Here is a 20541-nt window from a genome sequence, read left to right on the forward strand (position 1 = left end):
TGCCCCGCCAGGCTCTAGCCAGGACCTCCTCCCTCCAGCTAGCACCCTGTGGCTGGGCCCCCTGCCCCCACCCGCCGCCCCACAGACGCCCAGACACAGCAGGGTGGTGCATAGCGACTGTGGTTGGATTTTATTGTATTTTTGATCATTGTTATTATACAAAATATACAGAGTTGAAAATGCAAAGCGACTAGTGGGGCCCAGTGCCCGGTGAGGGGCACACGCCATGCGGCCGGGGGCGGGGCAGGGCACTGGTGCTGAACGCTGTTGCCGGTGCAGGAGAGGAGCAAGAGGGCAGCCAAAACGACAATGCTCCCCCCCAAACCCAGAGCGACCCCAGCCCCACCAGGCGGAAGGGGGCGGGGCTGTCTGGATGAGAGTGAGGCTCAGCCCCACCCACAAAGGGGCCCTCGCTCAGCCTAGAGGTGTGGGAACAAGTGGGGGGGCAGTGAGGAACAAACCACGCCAGCGGTGCCGGGGCTCTGGGGTGGAGCTGCCAGCGAGGGGTGGGGGTGAGAGCTGGGCCCTGGGGCAGGGCCAGGGGGATGGAAGGAAGGAAGGAGCATTAAAAACCTGTCCTGACAGCGAGATCTCTGGGGCGGGAGGATGAGGGAGCATTGCCGGCCATCGTCCGGGAGCCGGACCCTGCTGGGGAATGGCTCATGGGGCATGGGAGGGAGCCCCGGCTCCCCAGCCTGCAGAAAGCCCTGGAGGGGGCACAGGGGGAACAGTCCTGCCCCGGGACCAGAGCATGCGGCGTTTGAGCGCCAGCGACCTGTGGTGGGGCAGGGGCTGGCGCCAGCCTCCTGGTTTGTCCCCGTCTAGGGACAGGGCCCCATGCAAAGGGCGGCTCCAGCTCGGATCGTTTCCTGGGGATTCAGATCCAGGCCCTTTGCTAATCAGCACCAGGCCCCACAAGCCCCCCTGCCTCCCCGCTTGGGCGCTGCTGAGTTGGTGCCAGCCCAGCCCTCGGCTGCTGCTCCCTGACAAAGAGGCTGCAGCTTGGGCAGCCGGGCGCTGGGTGGGTTTTCTGCCCCAGTGCACCACCTGACCTCTAGCGGCACAGGGCTCAGTGCCCCCCTTCCCATACCCAGCAGAGAGCAGGACAGGCGGTTCCCACCCACCTGGCAGTGCCGAGAGCCACGCAGGCTTGGCAGGGAATAATCAACCCTACTAGCCTACAAAGCCAGTGGGGATGGCTGGCCAGGGATGTCTGCTGCCCTGGGCTCAGTCAGACCTGTCTTTCCCAGCTGATGGGCCCTGGTCATGGAGCTGCTTCCCTGGGGAAATTCCCCAGGCTGCCTCTGGCTCTGCCTTGTTGCGCACACCCTCAGCCCTGACAGCAGCGCTCATCCCACTTCTCCCACCACTGCCAAGGCATGCCAGGCTAGGAGCAGGTTGAACCCGCCTCCCTGCCCAGATGAACAGCTCCACTCAGCTATCAGGAACAGGGAGCAGGCCCCACCTCACAGGACCCGGCCTGAGGGACAGGGGGGCAGATCCGGGGAAGTGCCTTGGTGCAGCATGCAGTTGACTTGTGGAACTTGCTGCTGCAGGAGATTGTAATGGCAGCTGGCTCAGCACAGCTCCAACAAGGCCATCGCTGTGAACAGGAACTGCGTCTGCAGAGAGAATTACAGGGGCTGTGGTGTCTCAGACCCAGGGCTGGAGCTAATCTGCAGCCGGGGTCCAGAGGAACCTGTCCATGTGCAGGGCAGGAGATGGGGCCACATCTTCCTTTGAAGCCCCAGGCACTGGCCACTGCTGGTGATAAAATACCCACGGGGATGGCTGTGCTGCCCCTCGGGGGCACTAGGGAGTGACACCCTCCTGTCATCAGAGGGACCCCAGGGACCAGTCTGCCAGCCTGTCCCCGGCGGCACTGGCTGGGCTGTGATACCTAGGAATGGCATGCACTGGCCGCTCACAAGCCCCGTGGCTCTCTAGCTCCCAGCCTGTCCTGCCCCATGTCAGCCCGAGGCAGACGGACGGCTGGCTGCCGAGCTATTCCCCCTCAACCGATCGTCTGCCCAGCTCATGGCGTTGTCTCACTTCTGGGCTCCTCTGGGACTCTGTGCAGCCCACCCCCCGGCTCCCATCACCCGCCCGCATCGGCCTGAGCACAGGGGCCGCCAGCAGCTGCCTGAGCGACACCCTCTGGGCTCCTAGCCCCCTCCTCCATCTGGGGTGCTGCTGGCGGTAGCAGCCTTGGCCCCACTTTGCTCAGGGCTGGGGGGGTGAGATCTCAGCAGCTGGGCGGGGGAGTCCCCAGAGCCACGGGCTCTCCAGGGAGCATTGCCCACTGGCCCGGCCGCGTGCCGCCCGCTGCGACTGACCGGTGTGACGTGGCAGCGGGGAGCAGCAGGCAGGAAAGACGCAGGTTGTGCCCTGGGGCCAGCAGAGAGCAGGCGCCGGGAGCAAGAGAGCGCACGGAGCTGAAAAGCCGCCCAGAGAGGCTGCCGTCAGCCCCGGACTGGACTTTCTGCTTCTCCAATACACCCCAGGGCCAGGCCCCTTGCGTTAGGTCATTTCAGGGAAACGTTTTGCCCAGGCACCAAGTGCCAGCTGGATTCCTGGCGCCTGACGCCCCCTCTGCCCCCAGCAGTCCCGGAGAGGTTCCCGCACAGCTCATCCGTGCTTGGTGCCCGCCATGCTAACCAGCCCCCCAGCCACGCCCCTCTGTTGGGAGCCGGGGGGCCCCCCACGGTGCAGGCGCCCCAAGCAGCTGGGCCGTGGTGCGAGACCTGTGCCTCCTGGCTCGGCCCCGGCAGTCACTGCCCCAGTGCTCCCAACGGGACGGGGGCCTCGTGGTGAAAGGCTTCCCGGCCCGTTCCCCAGCCACTCACCACCCCAGCCTCTCCCTCCGCCCCTGGGCTCTAGGGGCACCTCATTCCCCTGTCGCTGGCTAAGCCCAGCCAAGCTCCTGCTCCCTACGGCTAATGCAGGTGACTAACCCGTGAGCGCTCAGGGACGCGCCCAGCCTGCCTGCCTCCTCCAGGGCATCCAGGCCCTGCTCCTCTGCCCACCCTGACTGGGGGAAGGTGGAAGCAGCAGAGGGCATCTCCCTGACCCGGCGCCAGGGGAGGGGTGATGGCCCCCGTGATGAACGGTGACGGGGACCGGCCCTGGTTTGACGAAAGCATCTGGAACTGGTGGGCGCGGGACGCACGCCGCCCCCTGCTGGCAATGGCTGGAGCTGCAGAGGAACCCATGCGGCAGGCCCTCGGGTGCAATACTCCAGATCGGGTTCCAGGTGGGGTCCTGGAGCTGGGGCCAGAGACAAGGGAAGGGAGCCAGCTCTGAATCCTCAAGGGCGGGGGACACTGTGAACCGGGGTGCGCAGTGGATACCTAGCAGGAGGGGGTGGGTGCTATCCGGAGCCAGGCAGCTCCGATTCCGAGCTATGGGCGTAGGAGGGTCCGTTTGGGCCCAAGTGCCCCGGGACAGCGCTTGCCTTCTGCCAGGCGGTGCCCACGCTCTGCCCCCAGGAGCGGCTCAGGATGCCCACGTCCCCATGGCAGGCAGAGCCGCAGCTAGCCCCAGGGCAAGGGCAGGTCCCTTCATCGTAGGTGCCACCGCCACGTCTCCCAGAGCCAAAATCCTTCCCCTGCAGCGTTCAGGGGGCTGCGCAGCCAGCACGGGAGGGTCTCGGAGGAAGAGACGAGAGAGAAGCGGGAGCTTGGCCCGGTGGCGGGTCCAGCAGGGGCTAGATCACGTTGTCGAAGAGCTGCATGGATCTCATGATGTTCTCGTCCTGCAGGGGCGGAGGAGGAGATGCGTCCGCTGGCCAGGCTCTCCCCACAACCGCACCCCAAACTCGAACCCGCGCTCAGTGGGTCTGCTGGGGCCTCGATGCCGGCAGCAAAACCTGTGTCTAGGGTCCAGTGCCCCCCAGGCAGAGGGTCCCCGCTCACCGGGCTGTCCTGGCACCACCCAGAACGCCAAGCTGGCACGCCACGGCTAAGGCCCAGGCTCACGGGCAAAGCGCTAGGGGGCCTTTAACGGCTGAGAAGAGAGGGCCCCCCAGGCTGTAGGTCTCATTGGAAAGGTGACGTCTCGCCCCACACCCACCGGCACTACGCCAGGCTACTGGCTCTTAGGGGAGTGCACCCAGCCCCGCCCCACTTCCCACACAATCCTGGGGACCCTCAGAGGTCTCTCCTCCAAGCATGGGTCCTGCCCGGCCTCGCTTAGCTTCTCAGCTCTGGGAGGAGCAGCTGGGCAGCAGTGCCCAGGGGACTCAGGGCAGGGGCGGGGCGTGGCAGGGTGAGGAGCCACGTGGGCGAGCGGGAGAAGGGCCCGGCCCAGGAACGAGCTGCGACTTTACCTTCTGACACGACTCGATGAACTCCTCGATTGTGACCACCCCGTCCTTATTCCGGTCCATCTTCTGCAAAGACACAGCGTCACGGAGCCGGCAGCGGGTCCAGAGACAGGCGGAGAGGCTGCATGTGCCCAAAAGGGGACAGCCCCCCACTCTGATCCCCGCTGGGGGGACAGCATCCTCCACTCTGATCCCCGCCCAAGGGGGGACAGCACCCCCACTCTGATCCCCGCCGGGGGAGAACGCCCACCCACTCTGATCCCCGCTGGGGGGACAGCACCCCCACTCTGATCCCTGCCGGGGGAGAGCGCCCACCCACTCTGATCCCCACTGGGGGGACAGCACCCCCACTCTGATCCCTGTCATGGGGCTAGCGCCCCCCACTCTGATCCCCACCTGAGGGGAACAGCGCCCACTCTGATCACCGCCAGGGGGACAGCGCCCCCCACTCTGATCCCTGCCCGAAGTGGACAGCGCCCCCCACTGTGATCCCCACCTGAGAAGGAACAACACCCCCCACTCTGATCCTTATCATGGGGACAGCGCCCCCCACTCTGATCCCTGCTGGGAGGACAGCGCCCCCCATTCTGATCCCCACCCAAGGGGGCACCCCCCCCATTCTGATCCCTGCCAGGAGGACACCATCCCTCACTCTGATCCTGTGTGGGCTGCATTTGGACAAGGAGGAGGCAACATCCCCAGCAGCCCGAGCAGCATCTGCCCAGGATGGGGCTCTCCGTGGGTCTGAGAGAGCCCAGGGTGCCCCCCAGATCTAAACCCCATCCTGGGCAGATCCAGGTGAGCACAGGGTTAATCACGGGGGTGGGGGCAGGTCTGTGGGTAACAAAGCCCAGGGATACGCCAGGATCCTCGTTAATTCCCACAGGAAATGAGAAGGGAGCTCAAAGCTCCCACTTCAGGGCGCCAGCCCGTGGCAGGAGGGGTTTGGGTGGGGAGCCTGCCAGGGGGCAGCTCACCCCACAGGGAGGAGCCCGGCACCTCCCGCAGCGTGGAGACAGGACGCTGGGCTGGATGGAGCCTGGGTCTGACCTGGGCCTATGATCCCCTGGAGCTTTCCCCCTTTGGGGGGGCGTGGACAGGGGAGGGGTACATCCTGGAGCTTCCCCCCCCCCATCTCTCTATGCTGCTCTGAGCAATCTCTCCTTTGCCCTCCCGTCCCCAGCCCCCTGGGCCCTGCCCCTGGTCACTGACTCCTCTCCCTGCTCCCAGAGGGACCCCCGGGCCAGCTCCACATGTCTCACCTGGAAAAAGTTCTCCACGTGCTCCTGGGGGGCCTCCTCCCGCATGGCCGGGTACGTGTATTTGCCCATCATGTCGTAGATGGACTTCATGATGTCCAGCATTTCCTGGAGGGAGGGGCCCAGAACCGAACAATTATTAGCAGTCGCCCCACGAAGAGGCCCCCATGCCCTTCTGCAGGAGGCACCTGGGCCCTCCCACCTCACCCATCAGCAGGGGACACTCTGGGCAGCTTCTGGTGCCAGCCAAGGGAGACAGAGACACCTGCACCGGAAGGGGGCCAATTAAGTGACATGGCAGGATTGCAACCCCCTCCCCCTGCCAGGGAGAGACACGAGGAGCTGGGGGGCCCAGGCTGGAAACTGATTATTGCCCCCCACAACTCTGCAGATGCCACTCAATCCCGACCCGCAGTCCCCTGCTATCCCAGCTTGGGCTCCCCCCACAGCTCTCTGGATGCCCCTCAATCCTGACCTGCAGCTCCCTGTTATCCCAGCCCTGGACTCCTGCTACTTCTGCTGAAGCCCTTCAGTCCTGCCCCCCCCAGCCCTAGATCTCCTGAAATGAAGTGGCCCAGCAGTGTCAGTGTTTCCCAGTCCCCCCCCACCCCCGCCCCAGCTCCCATCTCTCCCACACCCACCTCTTTGGTGATGCAGCCGTCTTTGTTCAGGTCATAGAGGTTGAAAGCCCAGCTGAGCCGGTCGTCTATGGTGCCTCGGAGAATCACGGACAAACCGGCCACAAAGTCCTGTGGAGGAATCAGGGGTTACAAGGACAGTTGCTCTCGCAAGACCCTGGGCCATCAGGGTACAGAGCATAAGAAGGGCCAGACAGGCTCAGACCAGCAGCCCACCTAGCCCAGTGTCCTGTCTTGGACAGCGGCCGGTGTCAGATGCTTCAGAGGGAGTGAACAGAACAGGGCATTTTCAGGTGATCCATCTGTGACCCTGAGAACACCCCAATGCCAGCTGGCACGCTGAGGTCATGATATGTACCCAAAAGGTGGTAACATAGCACTGAAAAACTAACGCTGATCATTAATGTTCTTGTGTGATGTATGTACGGTGACCCCACCAAGGACTTCCTATCTCTGTTCTGCAAATATGTTCTCGAGATGTTCCTGGCGTGCAGCGCCTAAGCCACACCTGCTGGGATTCTCTTTTCCAATCGCATTACTTTGCACTTCTCAACACGGAATTTCAGCTGCCCTTTTGTCACTCAGTCTCCCAGGTTTGTGAGATCCCCTGGTAACGCTTCGCAGTCTGCTTTGGACTTAAATACCATGAGTAATTTTGCATAGTCTGCAAATTTTGCCACCTCGCTGTTTACCCCTTTTCCCAGATCATTTATGAATATGCTGAATAGGACTGGGCCCAGGACAGACCCCTGGGGGACACCACTATTTACCTCTCTCCAGTCTGAAAACTGACCCTTTGATCTCATTAAACTGGGTGACTGGGCAACAAAATGACAGATGAAATGCAAAGCAATGCCCATTGGAAAACACAATCCCAACTGTACATATACAATGATCGGGGTCTAAATTAGCTGTTCCCACTCAGGAAAGATCTTGCAGTCCTTGTGGGTAGTTCTCTAAAAACATCCACTCAGTGTGCAGCGGCCGTCAAAAAAGTGACCAGAATGCTGGGAATCGTTAGGAAGGGGATAGATAATCAGACAGAGACCATCATATTGCCTCAAGAGCAGGGGTCGGCAGCCTTTCAGAAGTGGTGGGCCAAGTCTTCATGTATTCGCTGTAATTTAAGGTTTCGCCTGCCAGTGATACATTTTAACGTTTTTTAGAAGGTCTCGCTCTAGAAGTCTATATATCATGTAACTAAACTATTGTCGTATGTAAAGTAAACAAGGTTTTCAAAATGTTTAAGAAGCTTCATTTAAAATTAAATTAAAATGCAGATCTTACGCCGCCGGCCCGCTCAGCCCGCTGCCAGCCTGGGGTTCCGTTCACCCTGAACAGGGCGGGGGCCGGGACCCCAGACCGGCAGCGGGCTGAGCGGGGCCGGCGGCCGGGACCCCAGACCGGCAGCGGGCTGAGCGGGGCCTGCGGCCGGGACCCCAGACCGGCAGCGGGCTGAGCGGGGCCGGCGGCCGGGACCCCAGACCGGCAGCGGGCTGAGCGGGGCCGGCGGCCGGGACCCCCGACCGGCAGCGGGCTGAACGGGGCCGGGGGCCGGGACCCCCGACCGGCAGCGGGCTGAGCGGGGCCGGCGGCCGGGACCCCTGACCGGCAGCGGGCTGAGCGGGGCCGGCGGCCGGGACCCCAGACCGGCAGCGGGCTGAGCGGGGCCGGCGGCCGGGACCCCAGACCGGCAGCGGGCTGAGCGGGGCCGGCGGCCGGGACCCCAGACCGGCAGCCGGCTGAGCGGGGCTGGCGGCCGGGACCCCCGACCGGCAGCGGGCTGAGCGGGGCCGGGGGCCGGGGGCCGGGACCCCCGACCGGCAGCGGGCTGAGCGGGGCCGGCGGCCGGGACCCCAGACCGGCAGCGGGCTGAGCGGGGCCGGCGGCCGGGACCCCCGACCGGCAGCGGGCTGAGCGGGGCCGGGGGCCGGGACCCCCGACCGGCAGCGGGCTGAGCGGGGCCGGCGGCCGGGACCCCAGACCGGCAGCGGGCTGAGCGGGGCCGGCGGCCGGGACCCCAGACCGGCAGCGGGCTGAGCGGGGCCGGCGGCCGGGACCCCAGACCGGCAGCGGGCTGAGCGGGGCCGGCGGCCGGGACCCCAGACCGGCAGCGGGCTGAGCGGGGCCGGCGGCCGGGACCCCAGACCGGCAGTGGGCTGAGCGGGGCCGGCGGCCGGGACCCCAGACCGGCAGTGGGCTGAGCGGCTCAGCCCACTGCCAGTCTGGGGTTCCGACCGCTGGCTTCTGCCAACCAGGGTCCCGGCTGCCGGCACCGCTTAGCCCACTGCCGGTCTGGGATCCCGGCCCTGCCCACATAGAGGGGTACCTACCTTCTCCCTGGTTCTAGCCATTCTCTTCCTCTCTCTGCACTGAGCTGGGGGTGGGGGTGCACTGAGCACAGGGCTGGGGGTGAAGGAGCAGGCTGGGGGTTGGGGTGCAGGGTCTGGCCAGGAGCTAGAATGAGGGAGGGGGCTCAGGGTTGGGGCAGGAGGTTTGGGTGTGGAGTGCTTACCTGGGCAGCTCCCATTTGGTGCGAGAGGTGCAGATGGGAATGTCTGTGGGATGGGGGGGTGCAGGAGCTCCCGTTTGGTGTGTGTGGGGGGGTGGGGATGTGGGGGATGCAAGAGTCAGGGCATGGGGTGTGGGGGGGGCTGGGTATGTGTGGGGGATGCAGAAGTCAGGGCATGGGGCTGGGGGTGTGGGGGGGGTGCCGGAGTCAGGGCTGGGGTTGTGGGGGGGTGCAGGGGTGAGGGCAGAGGACTGGGTGTGTGTGAGGAAGGTTCAGGGGTCAGGGCAGAGGGCTCGGGGTGTGTGAGGGGGGTACAGGGGTGAGGGCAGAGGGCTCGGGGTGTGTGAGGGGGGTGCAGGGGTGAGGGCAGAGGCCTGGGTGTGTGAGGGGGGTGCAGGGGTCAGGGCAGAGCACTGGGGGTGTGGCTGCGGTCGTGGGGGTGCTCCCAGCCCCCTGCCCTGAGTGGCTCACAGCAGGGGGCTGGAGGGGTTATGCCGATTCCACCGCCTTCCCCAAGGTCCCCGGAGCAGAGAGCGCGCTGCGGCTCCACTTTTCCCTCTCCCCCTCCGTGGCAAGGGCCGTCCGCTGATCGGCCGCAGGGAGGGAGCGGAGGGGGGGCAGGAACCCTGCACACTGGGGGAAGAGGCGGGGAGGGAGCTCGCCTGCCCTGCAAGAAGAGAGCAGGGGGCGGGGGGCGGAGAAGAGCAGGCCAGGCTGGGACGGATTTTTAATGGCTCACTGCTGCCTACCAGGGTCCGGCCACACCTTGAATCCTGCCTGCAGATCTGATCACCCCATCTCAAAAATGATATACTGGAATTGGAAAAGGTTCAGAGAAGGGCAACAAGAATTATGAGGGGGATGGATCGGCTGCCGTATGAGGAGAGATTAATAAGACTGGCAATGTTCAGCTTGGAAAAGAGACGACTAAGGGGGGATATGACAGAGGTCTATACAATCATGACTGGTGTGGAGGAAGTGAATAGGGAAGTGTTATTTACCCCTTCTCATAACACATGAACCAGGAGTCTCCCAATTAAATTAACAGGCAGCAGGTTTAACCAAAGGAAGTATTTCTTCCCATAAGGCAGAGTCAACCTGTGGAACTCCTTGCCAGGGGATGCTGTGAATGACAAAAGTATAACTGTGTTCAGAAAAGAACTAGATCAGTTCCGGTAGGACAGGTCCAGCAATGGCTATTAGCCAGGATGGGCAGGGACGCAACCCCATGATCTGGGTGTCCCTAGCCTCTGTTTGCCAGAAGCTGGGAGGGAACGACAGGGGATGGATCACTCGCTAATTGCCCTGTTCTGTTCGTTCCCTCTGAAGAACCGGGCACTGGCCAGTCGGAAGACAGGACACTGGACTCGATGGATCATTGTTCTGACCCGATCGGGCCTTTCTTCCGTTTGTTCTGATGATCAGCACAAATGGGCAGTGAAACCATGGAGCTTCAGTCCCAGCCGCGTTGCTCGCGTCTCCCTCGTGGCTAACAGAGATTGCACCTTCCGGGAGAGCACAACCTGCGTATCTCCAAGGGCACAGTCCCCCCCATGAGAGGGTCAGGGCGAGGTCTAGGGATCTCACAGCCTGACGGACTGATCCTCTTCCTGGTGGAAAACACGGCTCGTTATTGATCACCCCATGGCCCCCAGGCGTCTCTGAGTCATGGGGTCCCCAGGGGCCTCTGACAGGCAAACACCGGAACCCCGTCCCTGAGCCCCCAGCACGGCTCGGCATTTCTCATCATCGCCCGGCCTGAGCTTGGACTGTCCTCTGGGTCATGCAGGATTGCCTGGGGCTTGACATCACAACAACCAGGCTGCCAACAGAGAAGCCCAGGAGAGCCACAGGGTGTGGCTGGGTCTGGCAGCCCCGAGAACAGAGCTGCGTTCCCCAGCACGGCCATCCCCAAGAGGAGTCGGGTGGGAAAAAAATCACGAGACCAGCTTAAAATTCTGGGGTTCTGGTTCTTTGCCTTCTGATGTCCACGGGCCTTTAAGGGTCCAATTTGCAGGCTTTTCTCCCCACCAGGAGGGCTAGGAACTTGCTGTTTTAAAGACAGACACTGAGATTCTCACGTCATCACCTTCCTCCAGGAGCTGGGGCTTTAACACCAACTAGTGCGAGACTCGCAATCACTAGCGAGAGTTGATGACACTCGTTCCGCCCGAGTCCCGACAGCACCAGACTCAAAGGCTCTAGCCCTGGCCCCCGGGTCCCGGCCCAACCAGGTAGGTGCAGAGGCTCACCTCAAAGCTGATAGAGCCGTCACGGTCAGTGTCGAATGCATTGAAGAGGAAAGTGGCATACGTGCCGGAATCTGCGGGAGAGAGTCAAACAGGGACAAGACTTACTGACTTCAACCCACTGTACGAATGACTTGATATTAAGCAAGGAACAGAGCCAGCTTTCGGATGCCGACCTGCGGAACTCACTGCCACAGGAATCCAGACAGCCTCAGTGCTGCACCTGGCTAATTTGGTTGTAATCATTCTAAGCTACATTAAGGGTGATCCACTCTCATGCTCCGGGGCATCAGCTGATGGTGGCAGGGTCATGAAGGAGACTCCGCCCCTCCCAGACACCCAGCATGGAACAACATGGCGGATTTCTTTTCACCCTCCTCTGAAGCATCAGGCAGTGGCTGGAGAGAGACACGGCGCCAGCCCAGGGAGACCCATGGCCTGAGCATGTGTGCGATCGCATTCCCTTGTAGAGTGCACCATGGACACAAGGAGGGTGCAGGTGGGGGTCAGTGCACAGCGACTGCCTTAGGGAGAGCGCTGCAGCTGCAGAAGTTGGCTCCAGGGATGCTGGAGAGTACATGCCTGAGCTGCTCGAAGACGCTCTGACCCTCTGAGCCCCAGCGGCTCATGTGAGCAAGCCCCCGCCCCAGCCCTCCCCCCTCCCCCCGGCCTGACCCCCGCAAAACCAGAGCTCCTCTTTGAGAACGGGGGGCAGGAGCCACCGCGAATGGAAGTGCAACTGCGCCTGGCTTGGCTATTTGCATGGGCAGGTGCCTGATTTACACAGGCAATCACGGCAATTGCACGCGCAAACTAGATGCGCATTTTGCTTACACGAAGGCAGCCTGCCATTCCTGGCCCTCTGGCCCCGAGTGTGGTGCTGTGGGAGCCACCTCTGGGGTGACCCCCCTCCCATGGGGACTGACCCGCCCTGAGCTCCGTTTTGCACCCCTGTAGGAGCCGGAATTGAGAGGGGAGCTCACCTCCCTGCGGGAAGAACTGGGAGTAGATCTGTTTGAAGTTCTCTTCATTAACGAGGCCAGTCGGGCATTCCTGCCAAAGGGAAAATCACAGACAAGATCACCCCCGCTCCAAACAGCCAGGGCTGGAATGGTCTGAGCACAGGACTGGGAGCCAGGCTTGCCTGAGCTCTCCTTGGGAATCTATCCCTCCGATCCCTTGGGCAGACCATGTCACTGCTCTGTGCCTCAGTTTCCCCATAGACTCCTGCCTTCCCCCTCTGGTTGTGCTCAGGACAGCCTGTCTCGAGGGGGGGACAGGCCCCATGGGGTTCTGGGCCCCACTGTGCGGTGTACAGACACAGCAGAAGTCACAGTCCCTGTCCCAAAGGGCTCCCAGGCTAACTCCACCCTGAGCACCGACTCCACAGCTCCCATTGGCCGGGAACCACGGACAATGGGAGCTGCAGGGGCGGTGCCTGCAGGCAGGGGCAGTGCGCAGAGCCGCCTGGCCGCCCCGAGCTTAGGAGCCGCAGGGATATGTAGCCGCTTCTGGGAGCCGCCTGAGGTAAGCGCCACCCAGCCGGAGCCCACACCCCGTCCCACACCCCCTCCTGCACCCCAGCCCCCAGCCTCCACCCGCATCCAAACTCCCTCCCAGAGCCCGCACCCCCTCCCGCACCCCAACCCCCTGCCTAGGGTTCCCAACGCTCCCGGTTTCCCTGGGAGTCTCCTGGAATGGGGCTCTACCTCCCAGAGGCTACCGGCACCAATCGGGGAGATCTGAGCCTGCTAAGAGTCCAGCGGGGCCAAGGCAGGCTCCCGGCCTGCCCTGGCCTCGCGCTGCTCCAGGAAGCGGCCAGCACGTCTCTGCGGCCTGAGGGCGGGGGCCTGGGGGCCTCCGCGTGCTGCCCCTGCCTGCAAGCACCGGCCCCGCAGTTCCCATTGGCTGCGGAGTGAGTGAGTGAGCGATGGGGCGGGGGGGGGATGGAGTGAGCGGGGGCACAGCCTAGGAAAAGGGGCGGGGCAGGGGCGGGGCAATGGTGTTTGGGTTTGTGCAATTAGACAGTTGGCAACCCTAGGCCGGGAGGGGGGCGCTCGGGACAGAGGCAGGTGCCCCCCCCCCCCCCACGCCAGCCCTGCACCTAGCCCAGGGACTCACGTTCTTGAAGCCCCGGTACAGGACCTGCAGCTCCTTGCGGCTGAACTTGGTCTGTTCCTGCAGCTGTTCCAGCCCCTCGGGGCGATGGCAGACGGTGGAGAGCTCGAACTCGTCCTCCACGCTGTCTGCAAGGGGGAGAGCAGCTCAGAGCCTCGGCGCCGGCTGCCCCCGCCCGAGCCCTCCCCCTCGGGGCTGGCTGCCCCCGCCCGAGCCCTCCCCCTCGGGGCCGGCTGCCCCCGCCCGAGCCCTCCCCCTCGGGGCCGGCTGCCCCCGCCCTCCCCCTCGGCGCCGGCTGCCCCCACCCGAGCCCTCCCCCTCGGCGCCGGCTGCCCCCACCTGAGCCCTCCCCCTCGGGGCCGGCTGCCCCCACCCTCCCCCTCCCCCTCGGGGCTGGCTGCCCTCCCCCTCCCCCTTGGGGCCGGCTGCCCCCTCCCGAGCCCTCCCCCTCGGGGCCAGCTGCCCCCTCCCAAGCCCTCCCCTTCGGGGCCGGCTGCCCCCGCCCTCCCCCTCCCCCTTGGGGCCGGCTGCCCCCGCTCAAGCCCTCCCCCACGGCACTGGCTACCCCCACCCGAGCCCCCTCAGGCCCAGCTGCCCCGTCCCGAGCCCCCTTGGGGCCGGCTACCCCCGCCCAAGCCCTACCCCACGGCGCCGGCTGCCAGTTTCCGAGCCCCCTCGGGGCCGGCTGCCCCCACCCGAGCCCCCACGGCTCCGGCTGCCCCCTCCCGAGCCCTCCCCCACAGTGCCGGCTACCCCCTTCGGAGCCCCCATGGCGCCAGCTGCCCCCGCCCGAGCCCTCCCCCACGGCACCAGCTACCCCCTTCCCGAGCCTCCATGGCGCCAACTGCCCCCACCGGAGCCCTCCCCCACGGCGCCGGATAACCCCTCCCGAGCCCCCTCGGGGACGGCTGCCCCTGCCCGAGCCCCCACGGCGCCGGCTGCCCCCGCCCAAGCCCCCACGGCACCAGCTGCCCCCTCCCGAGCCCTCCACCACGGCACCGGCTACCCCCTCCCGAGCCCCCTCGGGGCTGGCTGTCCCCTACCAAGCCCCCACGGCGCCGGCTGCCCCTGCCCGAGTCCCCTCAGGGCCAGCTGCCCCCGCCCGAGCCCTCCCCCTCAGGGCTACCCCCTACCAAAGCCCCACGGCGCCCTCCCCCCAGCCTCCCCTTCCTGCTCCTCACCCCCTAATCCTCCCTCCCAGCCTCCACTTCCTGCCCCTTCGCCCCCAATCCTCCCCCCAGCCTCCCCTTCCTGCCCCTCACCCCTAATCCTCCCCCCCCAGCCTCCCCTTCCTGCCCCCTCACTCCCTAATCCTCTCCCCAGCCTCCCCTTCCTGCCCCTCACCCCTAATCCTCCCCCCCAGCCTCCACTTCCTGCCCCTCACCCTCTAATCCTCCCCACCAGCCTCCCCTTCCTGCCCCCTCAACCCCCGACCCACACAGTCCCACCCCAATACTTCCAGGGAGGCTCCTTCCAAAGGAATCAGGCTCCCTCGCTGCATCGGCCAGCACCCTCTGCTGAGCCAGAAAGCCGCCCTGCCGGGGCAGGAGAGAGGATGGGTGGGGCCCCTGCCAGGCTCCCCTAGGCTCTGCTACCCCAAATCCTCCGGGGATCCTGTGTAGACTCAGCCCTGCATTCGCCCCCACCCTCCCGGCCCAGGGCTGTGGGAGTCGCTCGGTCGCTGGGTCTCTCCGGTCTTCTGAGTGTCGCCCTGCCCTGCCCCAGCAAGTGGTGGAGAGGCTGTGCCCGACTGGCACCCAACTCCCCGCTGCTCTTCCCCCACCCTCCGCCACCCAGCATGGGGCAACCTGCACCCTGCTGCAGGGACAGCGGGCACGGGCCCCGAGGCCAGGCCTGAGCCCAGATTCACAGGCGGGGCTGGGCACTGACACCATAAGGCACGGCACGGCCGCTCCTCCGAGGCGCCCGGGGCTGGATGTCCCAGGACACCCACCCTTCGCATGCCGGCTCCTCCCCATTGCCTGGAGGTTGGTTTAACTGGCGAGACGCTGCTACGGGAGCCGGCCCCACGCGACTGCCTGCGCTGGAAGCACTCGCTGAGTTCCGCCCCCGCCCCCTGCTTTCCCTTGGGGTCCCTCCGATCACTGACCATCAGCAACGGGGCTCCACCCCATCCATTTCCCCCATCCGCGTGACCCGCTGGCCAGGCGCTTAATGAGATGGGGAGCGGGGACTCAAAGCAGGCCCCCGGGACTCTGGAGATGGGGGTCCGGTGCCCAGGGCAGCTCTGCCTGTCCGCTCCCCCTCTGTGCGGTGCGCTCCCCTTCTGTAGGCACAGGGGCGCGAAGAGTCCCGTGGAGGGCAGGCGCTGACAGACGGGCACGCCAGCGTTCCCAGTAGGCACCCGCTGGTCCCTCCTGACCCTGTCCGCTGGAGGGTGGATTGCAGATTTGAACGTCGATGCCCAGTTTGGATGGCGCCGAGGAGAGCCCCTCCGCGACTGGCACCGGCTCCCCTGGCACGGCCCTCTCACCGCGCACAGGCCCAGCAGTGATGCCAGCCCCCTGGGGCTCTGGATGGGCAGCAGCCTGCTGGGCTGTTGTGATGGAAAGGATCTGTCAGGCCAGCGCTTGACGGCGCCTCCCCCGGGGCACCAGGACAGCAGGCTGGAACCAGCCCGGCTCAGAGCGTGGCCTGGACCCTGCTCCCAGCAGATCTGGAAAGTCACTTGCTGGGCAGCGTCACTCCGCTGGTTTCAGCAGATTCCCTCCTGCAGGACACCCGGCTGGGCCCTGCAGAACACGCTGCCCCGGGGACCGGGGAGCTCGGCTCAGGCTGGGTGTGGACAGGGTGGCGGGAGCAAGAATCGAACACAAATCCGGCCGGGGGCGCAGAGAATGGGCCGGGCCCCGGTGGGCTTGACTCAGGAGCGACACCGCGGAGACCAGCGGCACGCGGCCAGCCAGGAGGAGGGACGGGTCGAGAAGGAGGCAAGACCTACACGCTCCCACCCGGCCTGGTTCCCTGGGGCGACTGCAGGTTTCCTGGGGCTTTGGCCAGTGCGGCCGGTAACCCCCCGGGTTTGCACCAGTGCACAGCGGCTTGGCGCTGAGCATGCCTCCGGGTGTCCAGCTGCCTGTGCCAATACATCACCCTCGCCCTGTACCCCCCAGTCCGTGGGGCAGAATCGCCCGTGCCATATCCCCGCGTCCCGGCTGCATGAAGGGGCGATGGTGCCCCTTGTCCCGGGGAGAGCGTCCCCCCCGGGGCCACACACACGCAAAGGGAAGAAGCGGCACTTGCTTTCGCTGACTGAGGGGATGGATTGGGGCCCGCAGCAGGGCAGCAGTTTGAGGAGTCGCTGCTTCAGGGCTTTTTTGGTTTGGCCGGGCGGGTTGCCTAGAAAAAACAAGAGTCACCAAGCAGAAGAGTTAACAAAGCAGCAGCCCGTCCCCTGCCCCCCCCGCCAGCGACGAGCCAGAGGTAAGACCCAGCCATGCCAGACACTGGCACTGCGGGCAGGGAGAGACGCATGCAGCCTGAGAGGCATAGGGCAGCAGGGCCCAGCTCTGCCCCCGGCTCCCCGTGAGCCCTGTGGGAATAGGAACAAACCCTTCGCCTGCCCACAGCCCCACCCATATTCAGCCAGGCCAGTTTTAGCTTGGAGGGTGGGGAACCACTGGGTGACTATTGGGCTGCAGGGCCTGAGGGATTTTGGGGTGCCCACAGGCAGATCTCCCCTTAGCACAAGTGCTCCCCCTTTCCTGCTGCCAGAAGGAGGGGGTCCCGGCTTTGCTGCTGGGGAGAGGAGAGGCTGTTCCCGCTCTGGAGAGGGTGATAGGCTGGCTGGAATTTTCAGGCTTGCTTTGGACCCTGAGAGGCTGTTGGCATCCAAGTTCGACCCTGTTTGTGCATTGGTCACCGGGGAAGTTGGCGAGTTACGCAGGAGCGGGGAGCGTCTGTGCGGGGTCTCGGCTTGGGCCATTCGGAGACGTAGCGCATGGACCATGATTGCCCACAGGTCAGCGGGGAGGTGCCACTGGCCAGGAGCTAAGGGGAGGGGGCCGAACCTCTGGCTTTTTCTTTTTTTTTGCAGGGAGGGAATTAGCCATCGGCACAGCCTCACCGAGGGAGGGAGGGAATGGCCATCGCTGGGGGTCCTTAGGGCGAGATGGGCTGGGACTGAAGTAGCTGGGAGCGCCCCCCACAGCCAGCTCTTGCCCCGCTCCCTACAGCACCCCCTTCTGGGAGAGGCTGGGGCTGGAGTAGCCAGGAGCTCCCCCCACAGCCAGCGCTCCTGCTCCGCTCCCCATGTATGAATTATAGGGGGGCCAAACTGGTGACATTCCCCAGGGACACTCCCGTAACTCCCTGTGGGCAACAAACATCTGAGCACACCACAGAATCTCCTGGGTCAACCAACAGCTCCAAGCCACTGGTCTAAAAGCCAGGTGTGACGAAGTGGGACTGTTCTTAATGTTTCCTCTGAATAGTGTGGGGGTGCCTCAGTTTCCCCTAGGCAGTTCTTAAGTATCTAGGGGGTGGGAGAAGGGTGTATGATCATTGCAGAGCCCTAGAGGGCAGGTGTGTGCAGGGGTCTGGACAGAGAATGGCCGACACCCTGTTTCCTGGCAACTGATGGCCTGGGCCCTTCCCCCCTGCAAGGTGAGAGCTAAAGGGTTGGAGAACAAAGGAATCAGGTGATCTCCTGGCCCGGGAAAGGAACAAAGCCCAGAGCAGGGCGGGGCTGGAGGGAGTTTCAGTTTGGGGCTGGCTGGGGACATGGAGTGAAGGGCAGACGTGGTTGTCTGGCTCACTGCCCCCCAAAATGGACCCAGCTGAGCGGTCCGGTTCTCTGCACCTACAAGCTCTGTTTTAGACCATGTTCCAGTCGTCTAATAAACCTCTGTTTTACTGGCTGGCTGAGAGTCACGTCTGACGGCGAAGTTGGGGGGCAGGACCCTCTGGCTTCCCCAGGACCCCGCCTGAGCAGACTCGCAGGTGGGAAGCGCAGGGAGGGGCAGAGGATGCTGAAGGCTCCGAGGTCAGACCCAGGAAGGTGGAAGCCGGGTGAGCTGTGTGTCCTGCAGACAGGCTGCTCACAGGAAGGCGACTGCCCCAGAGTCCTGCCTGGCTTCACGGGGAGCAGTTCCAGAGCATCGCCCGGGGACTCCGTGACAACTGAACATTAAGAACAGTCCCACTTCGTCACACCAGGGAGGGGAGCAGGACAGGGGCTCTGCCCCCAGGAGGGGGCCCTGGCCCCACTGAAATCAACCTCCATCAAGGACATTGGGGTTAGGACTTCACACCCTGATGGCAGCTTGGCCCATGGGTGGGATTAGACCCCTAATGCCAGGGCTTCTGGGTCACAAGCAATTGCCAGCTGTGGGCTCAGGAGGGAACCTCTCCCAGGGCACGTGGCAGGGGTTTGGGGCTTGCCCCAGGATCCCCAGGGAGGTGCGGGAGCTGCAGGGGCTGGGCAGGGACGGCTAAGATCCCAGGGGATCAGTGCACTGAGGAACTGACCGTGTCCGAGACAGGAGTCTGTGATTTTCAGACTAGCAGCCACTGATGGCCCAGGGCAGACCCCGCGATGAGGCTCGGGGGAGAGAGGCGCTGGCCAGGGAGGGGGAAGCTGCTGTGAGTGGGGCTGGGTTTGTTCCTTTCCCCACACACAACGCTTGTTTGAAAATGAATAAAACACAAAACAGAGCCGCACAAATTAAACTGCAACATGCAACTCGCACAGCACGGCGGGCGGGGGGATGGATGAGTGGGCAGGCGGGTGGGCGGATGGGTGGATGGGCAGGCGGGTGGGCGGGGGGATGGATGAGTGGACAGGCAGACTGGCGGGCAGATGGGTGGACGGGCAGGCAGGCGGGCGGGATCAGACCCGCAGGGCCCTGGTCTGAGACAGCCAGAAGGAGCCGGGGGTAAGGCTGTCACTGCTCCGTGGGGCTTTGACAAGGCAGCATGACAGCATCAGACCCCCACGAGAACTCCCGGGCTTCGGATATGGAAACTGCCCCTGCCCCCGACTGAGCTGGGCCAGACACGGCTCATTCCTCACTCCCGGGGACTCCAGAGAGGGAACTCTGGGTTCTGGGCTGGGACCGAGAGCCCAGGATTAACGTGAGCAAAGAGCTGCACCATCACACGCAGCTCTGCCAATGCCCCTCACTCCCGACCCGCAGCCCCCTGCTAGCCCAGCCTGGGCTCCCCGACCCAGCTCTGCCGGGGCCCCTCACTCCCGACCCGCAGCCCCTGCTAGCCCAGCCTGGGCTCCCCGACCCAGCTCTGCCGGGGCCCCTCACTCCCGACCCGCAGCCCCCTGCTAGCCCAGCCTGGGCTCCCCGACCCAGCTCTGCCGGGGCCCCTCACTCCCGACCCGCAGCCCCCTGCTAGCCCAGCCTGGGCTCCCCGACCCAGCTCTGCCGGGGCCCCTCACTCCCGACCCGCAGCCCCCTGCTAGCCCAGCCTCGGCTCCCCGACCCAGCTCTGCCGGGGCCCCTCACTCCCGACCCGCAGCCCCCTGCTAGCCCAGCCTGGGCTCCCCGACCCAGCTCTGCAGGGGCCCCTCACTCCCGACCCGCAGCCCCCTGCTAGCCCAGCCTGGGCTCCCCGACCCAGCTCTGCCGGTGCCCCTCACTCCCGACCCGCAGCCCCCTGCTAGCCCAGCCTGGGCTCCCCGACCCAGCTCTGCCGGGGCCCCTCACTCCCGACCCGCAGCCCCCTGCTAGCCCAGCCTGGGCTCCCCGACCCAGCTCTGCCAGTGCCCCTCACTCCCGACCCGCAGCCCCCTGCTAGCCCAGCCTGGGCTCCCCGACCCAGCTCTGCCGGGGCCCCTCACTCCCGACCCGTAGCCCCCTCTTGAGCAGTGCTGCTCTAATTCCCAGCCCGTCCTCTTGGCCCTGTCAGTAGTAAGGGCCTGTTCTGACTTCAACAGCCGACTCTGCCTTGGACCTCTGCCCTACACCCCCCCACCAGGGCAGTGCCCCCCAGCACTGCCACAGCCCCCTCAAGGGTTCCAGACACCATCCCACTTGCTCCTTCCTCTGCTGAATGCTGACATGGCAGGGAAGGAGGTTCAACATGTCTCCGGCCCCCCATGCAGCTCCCTGCACTGAGCTGTCCCTGCTGCAGGTGCAGGCGGGGCGGGGGGGGGGGAGAATCCCTGGCTTTGTAGGGAGGCTCTCAGGAGCTCTTTGCCAGGCCCCTGGGGGGTGCCAGGCAGCAGGGACTCCCCAGCACAGCACCCCCCATCTGCCCTCCTTGCTTAGAGTCTGGGCTTTCATCAGTCCCCCACCCCAAATTAAATCCCTTGGACTGGGCCCTTGCCCCTCCAACTGGCATGCCCAGGGCTGCCCACCCACGCCCTTCCTGTCCCTGGGGCCCCTTCGGGTTGTCTCAGGCCAGCAGGCTCAGAGCGCAGCAGCCTCCCTGGACGACACGGACAAGAGGGGACAGAGCAGCACCG

General features: G+C 65.0%; 1 protein-coding gene across 2 annotated transcripts in view; it reads right to left on the bottom strand.

The window, feature by feature from the left end:
• Positions 1-109: 109 nt before the first annotated feature.
• The window catches only part of KCNIP2 (potassium voltage-gated channel interacting protein 2), a 130010-nt gene continuing 109578 nt past the window's right edge, over positions 110-20541 (bottom strand). Inside the window, exons 2-9 of one of the 2 annotated variants that reach the window (XM_043552319.1) lie at positions 16365-16460; positions 13104-13228; positions 11966-12035; positions 10986-11056; positions 6225-6332; positions 5587-5691; positions 4328-4390; positions 110-3754 (exon numbers count right to left, since the gene is read on the bottom strand). In XM_043552319.1, coding sequence (XP_043408254.1) covers positions 3707-3754; positions 4328-4390; positions 5587-5691; positions 6225-6332; positions 10986-11056; positions 11966-12035; positions 13104-13228; positions 16365-16460 — 686 coding nt within the window. In that variant the 3' untranslated portion in view covers positions 110-3706. The remainder of the gene's footprint in view (positions 3755-4327; positions 4391-5586; positions 5692-6224; positions 6333-10985; positions 11057-11965; positions 12036-13103; positions 13229-16364; positions 16461-20541) is intronic. The other variant, XM_037905348.2, reaches the window with a different exon arrangement.

This window comes from Chelonia mydas, chromosome 7 (genome assembly GCF_015237465.2).
Source record: "Chelonia mydas isolate rCheMyd1 chromosome 7, rCheMyd1.pri.v2, whole genome shotgun sequence".
Classification (NCBI taxonomy): Eukaryota; Metazoa; Chordata; order Testudines; family Cheloniidae; genus Chelonia; species Chelonia mydas.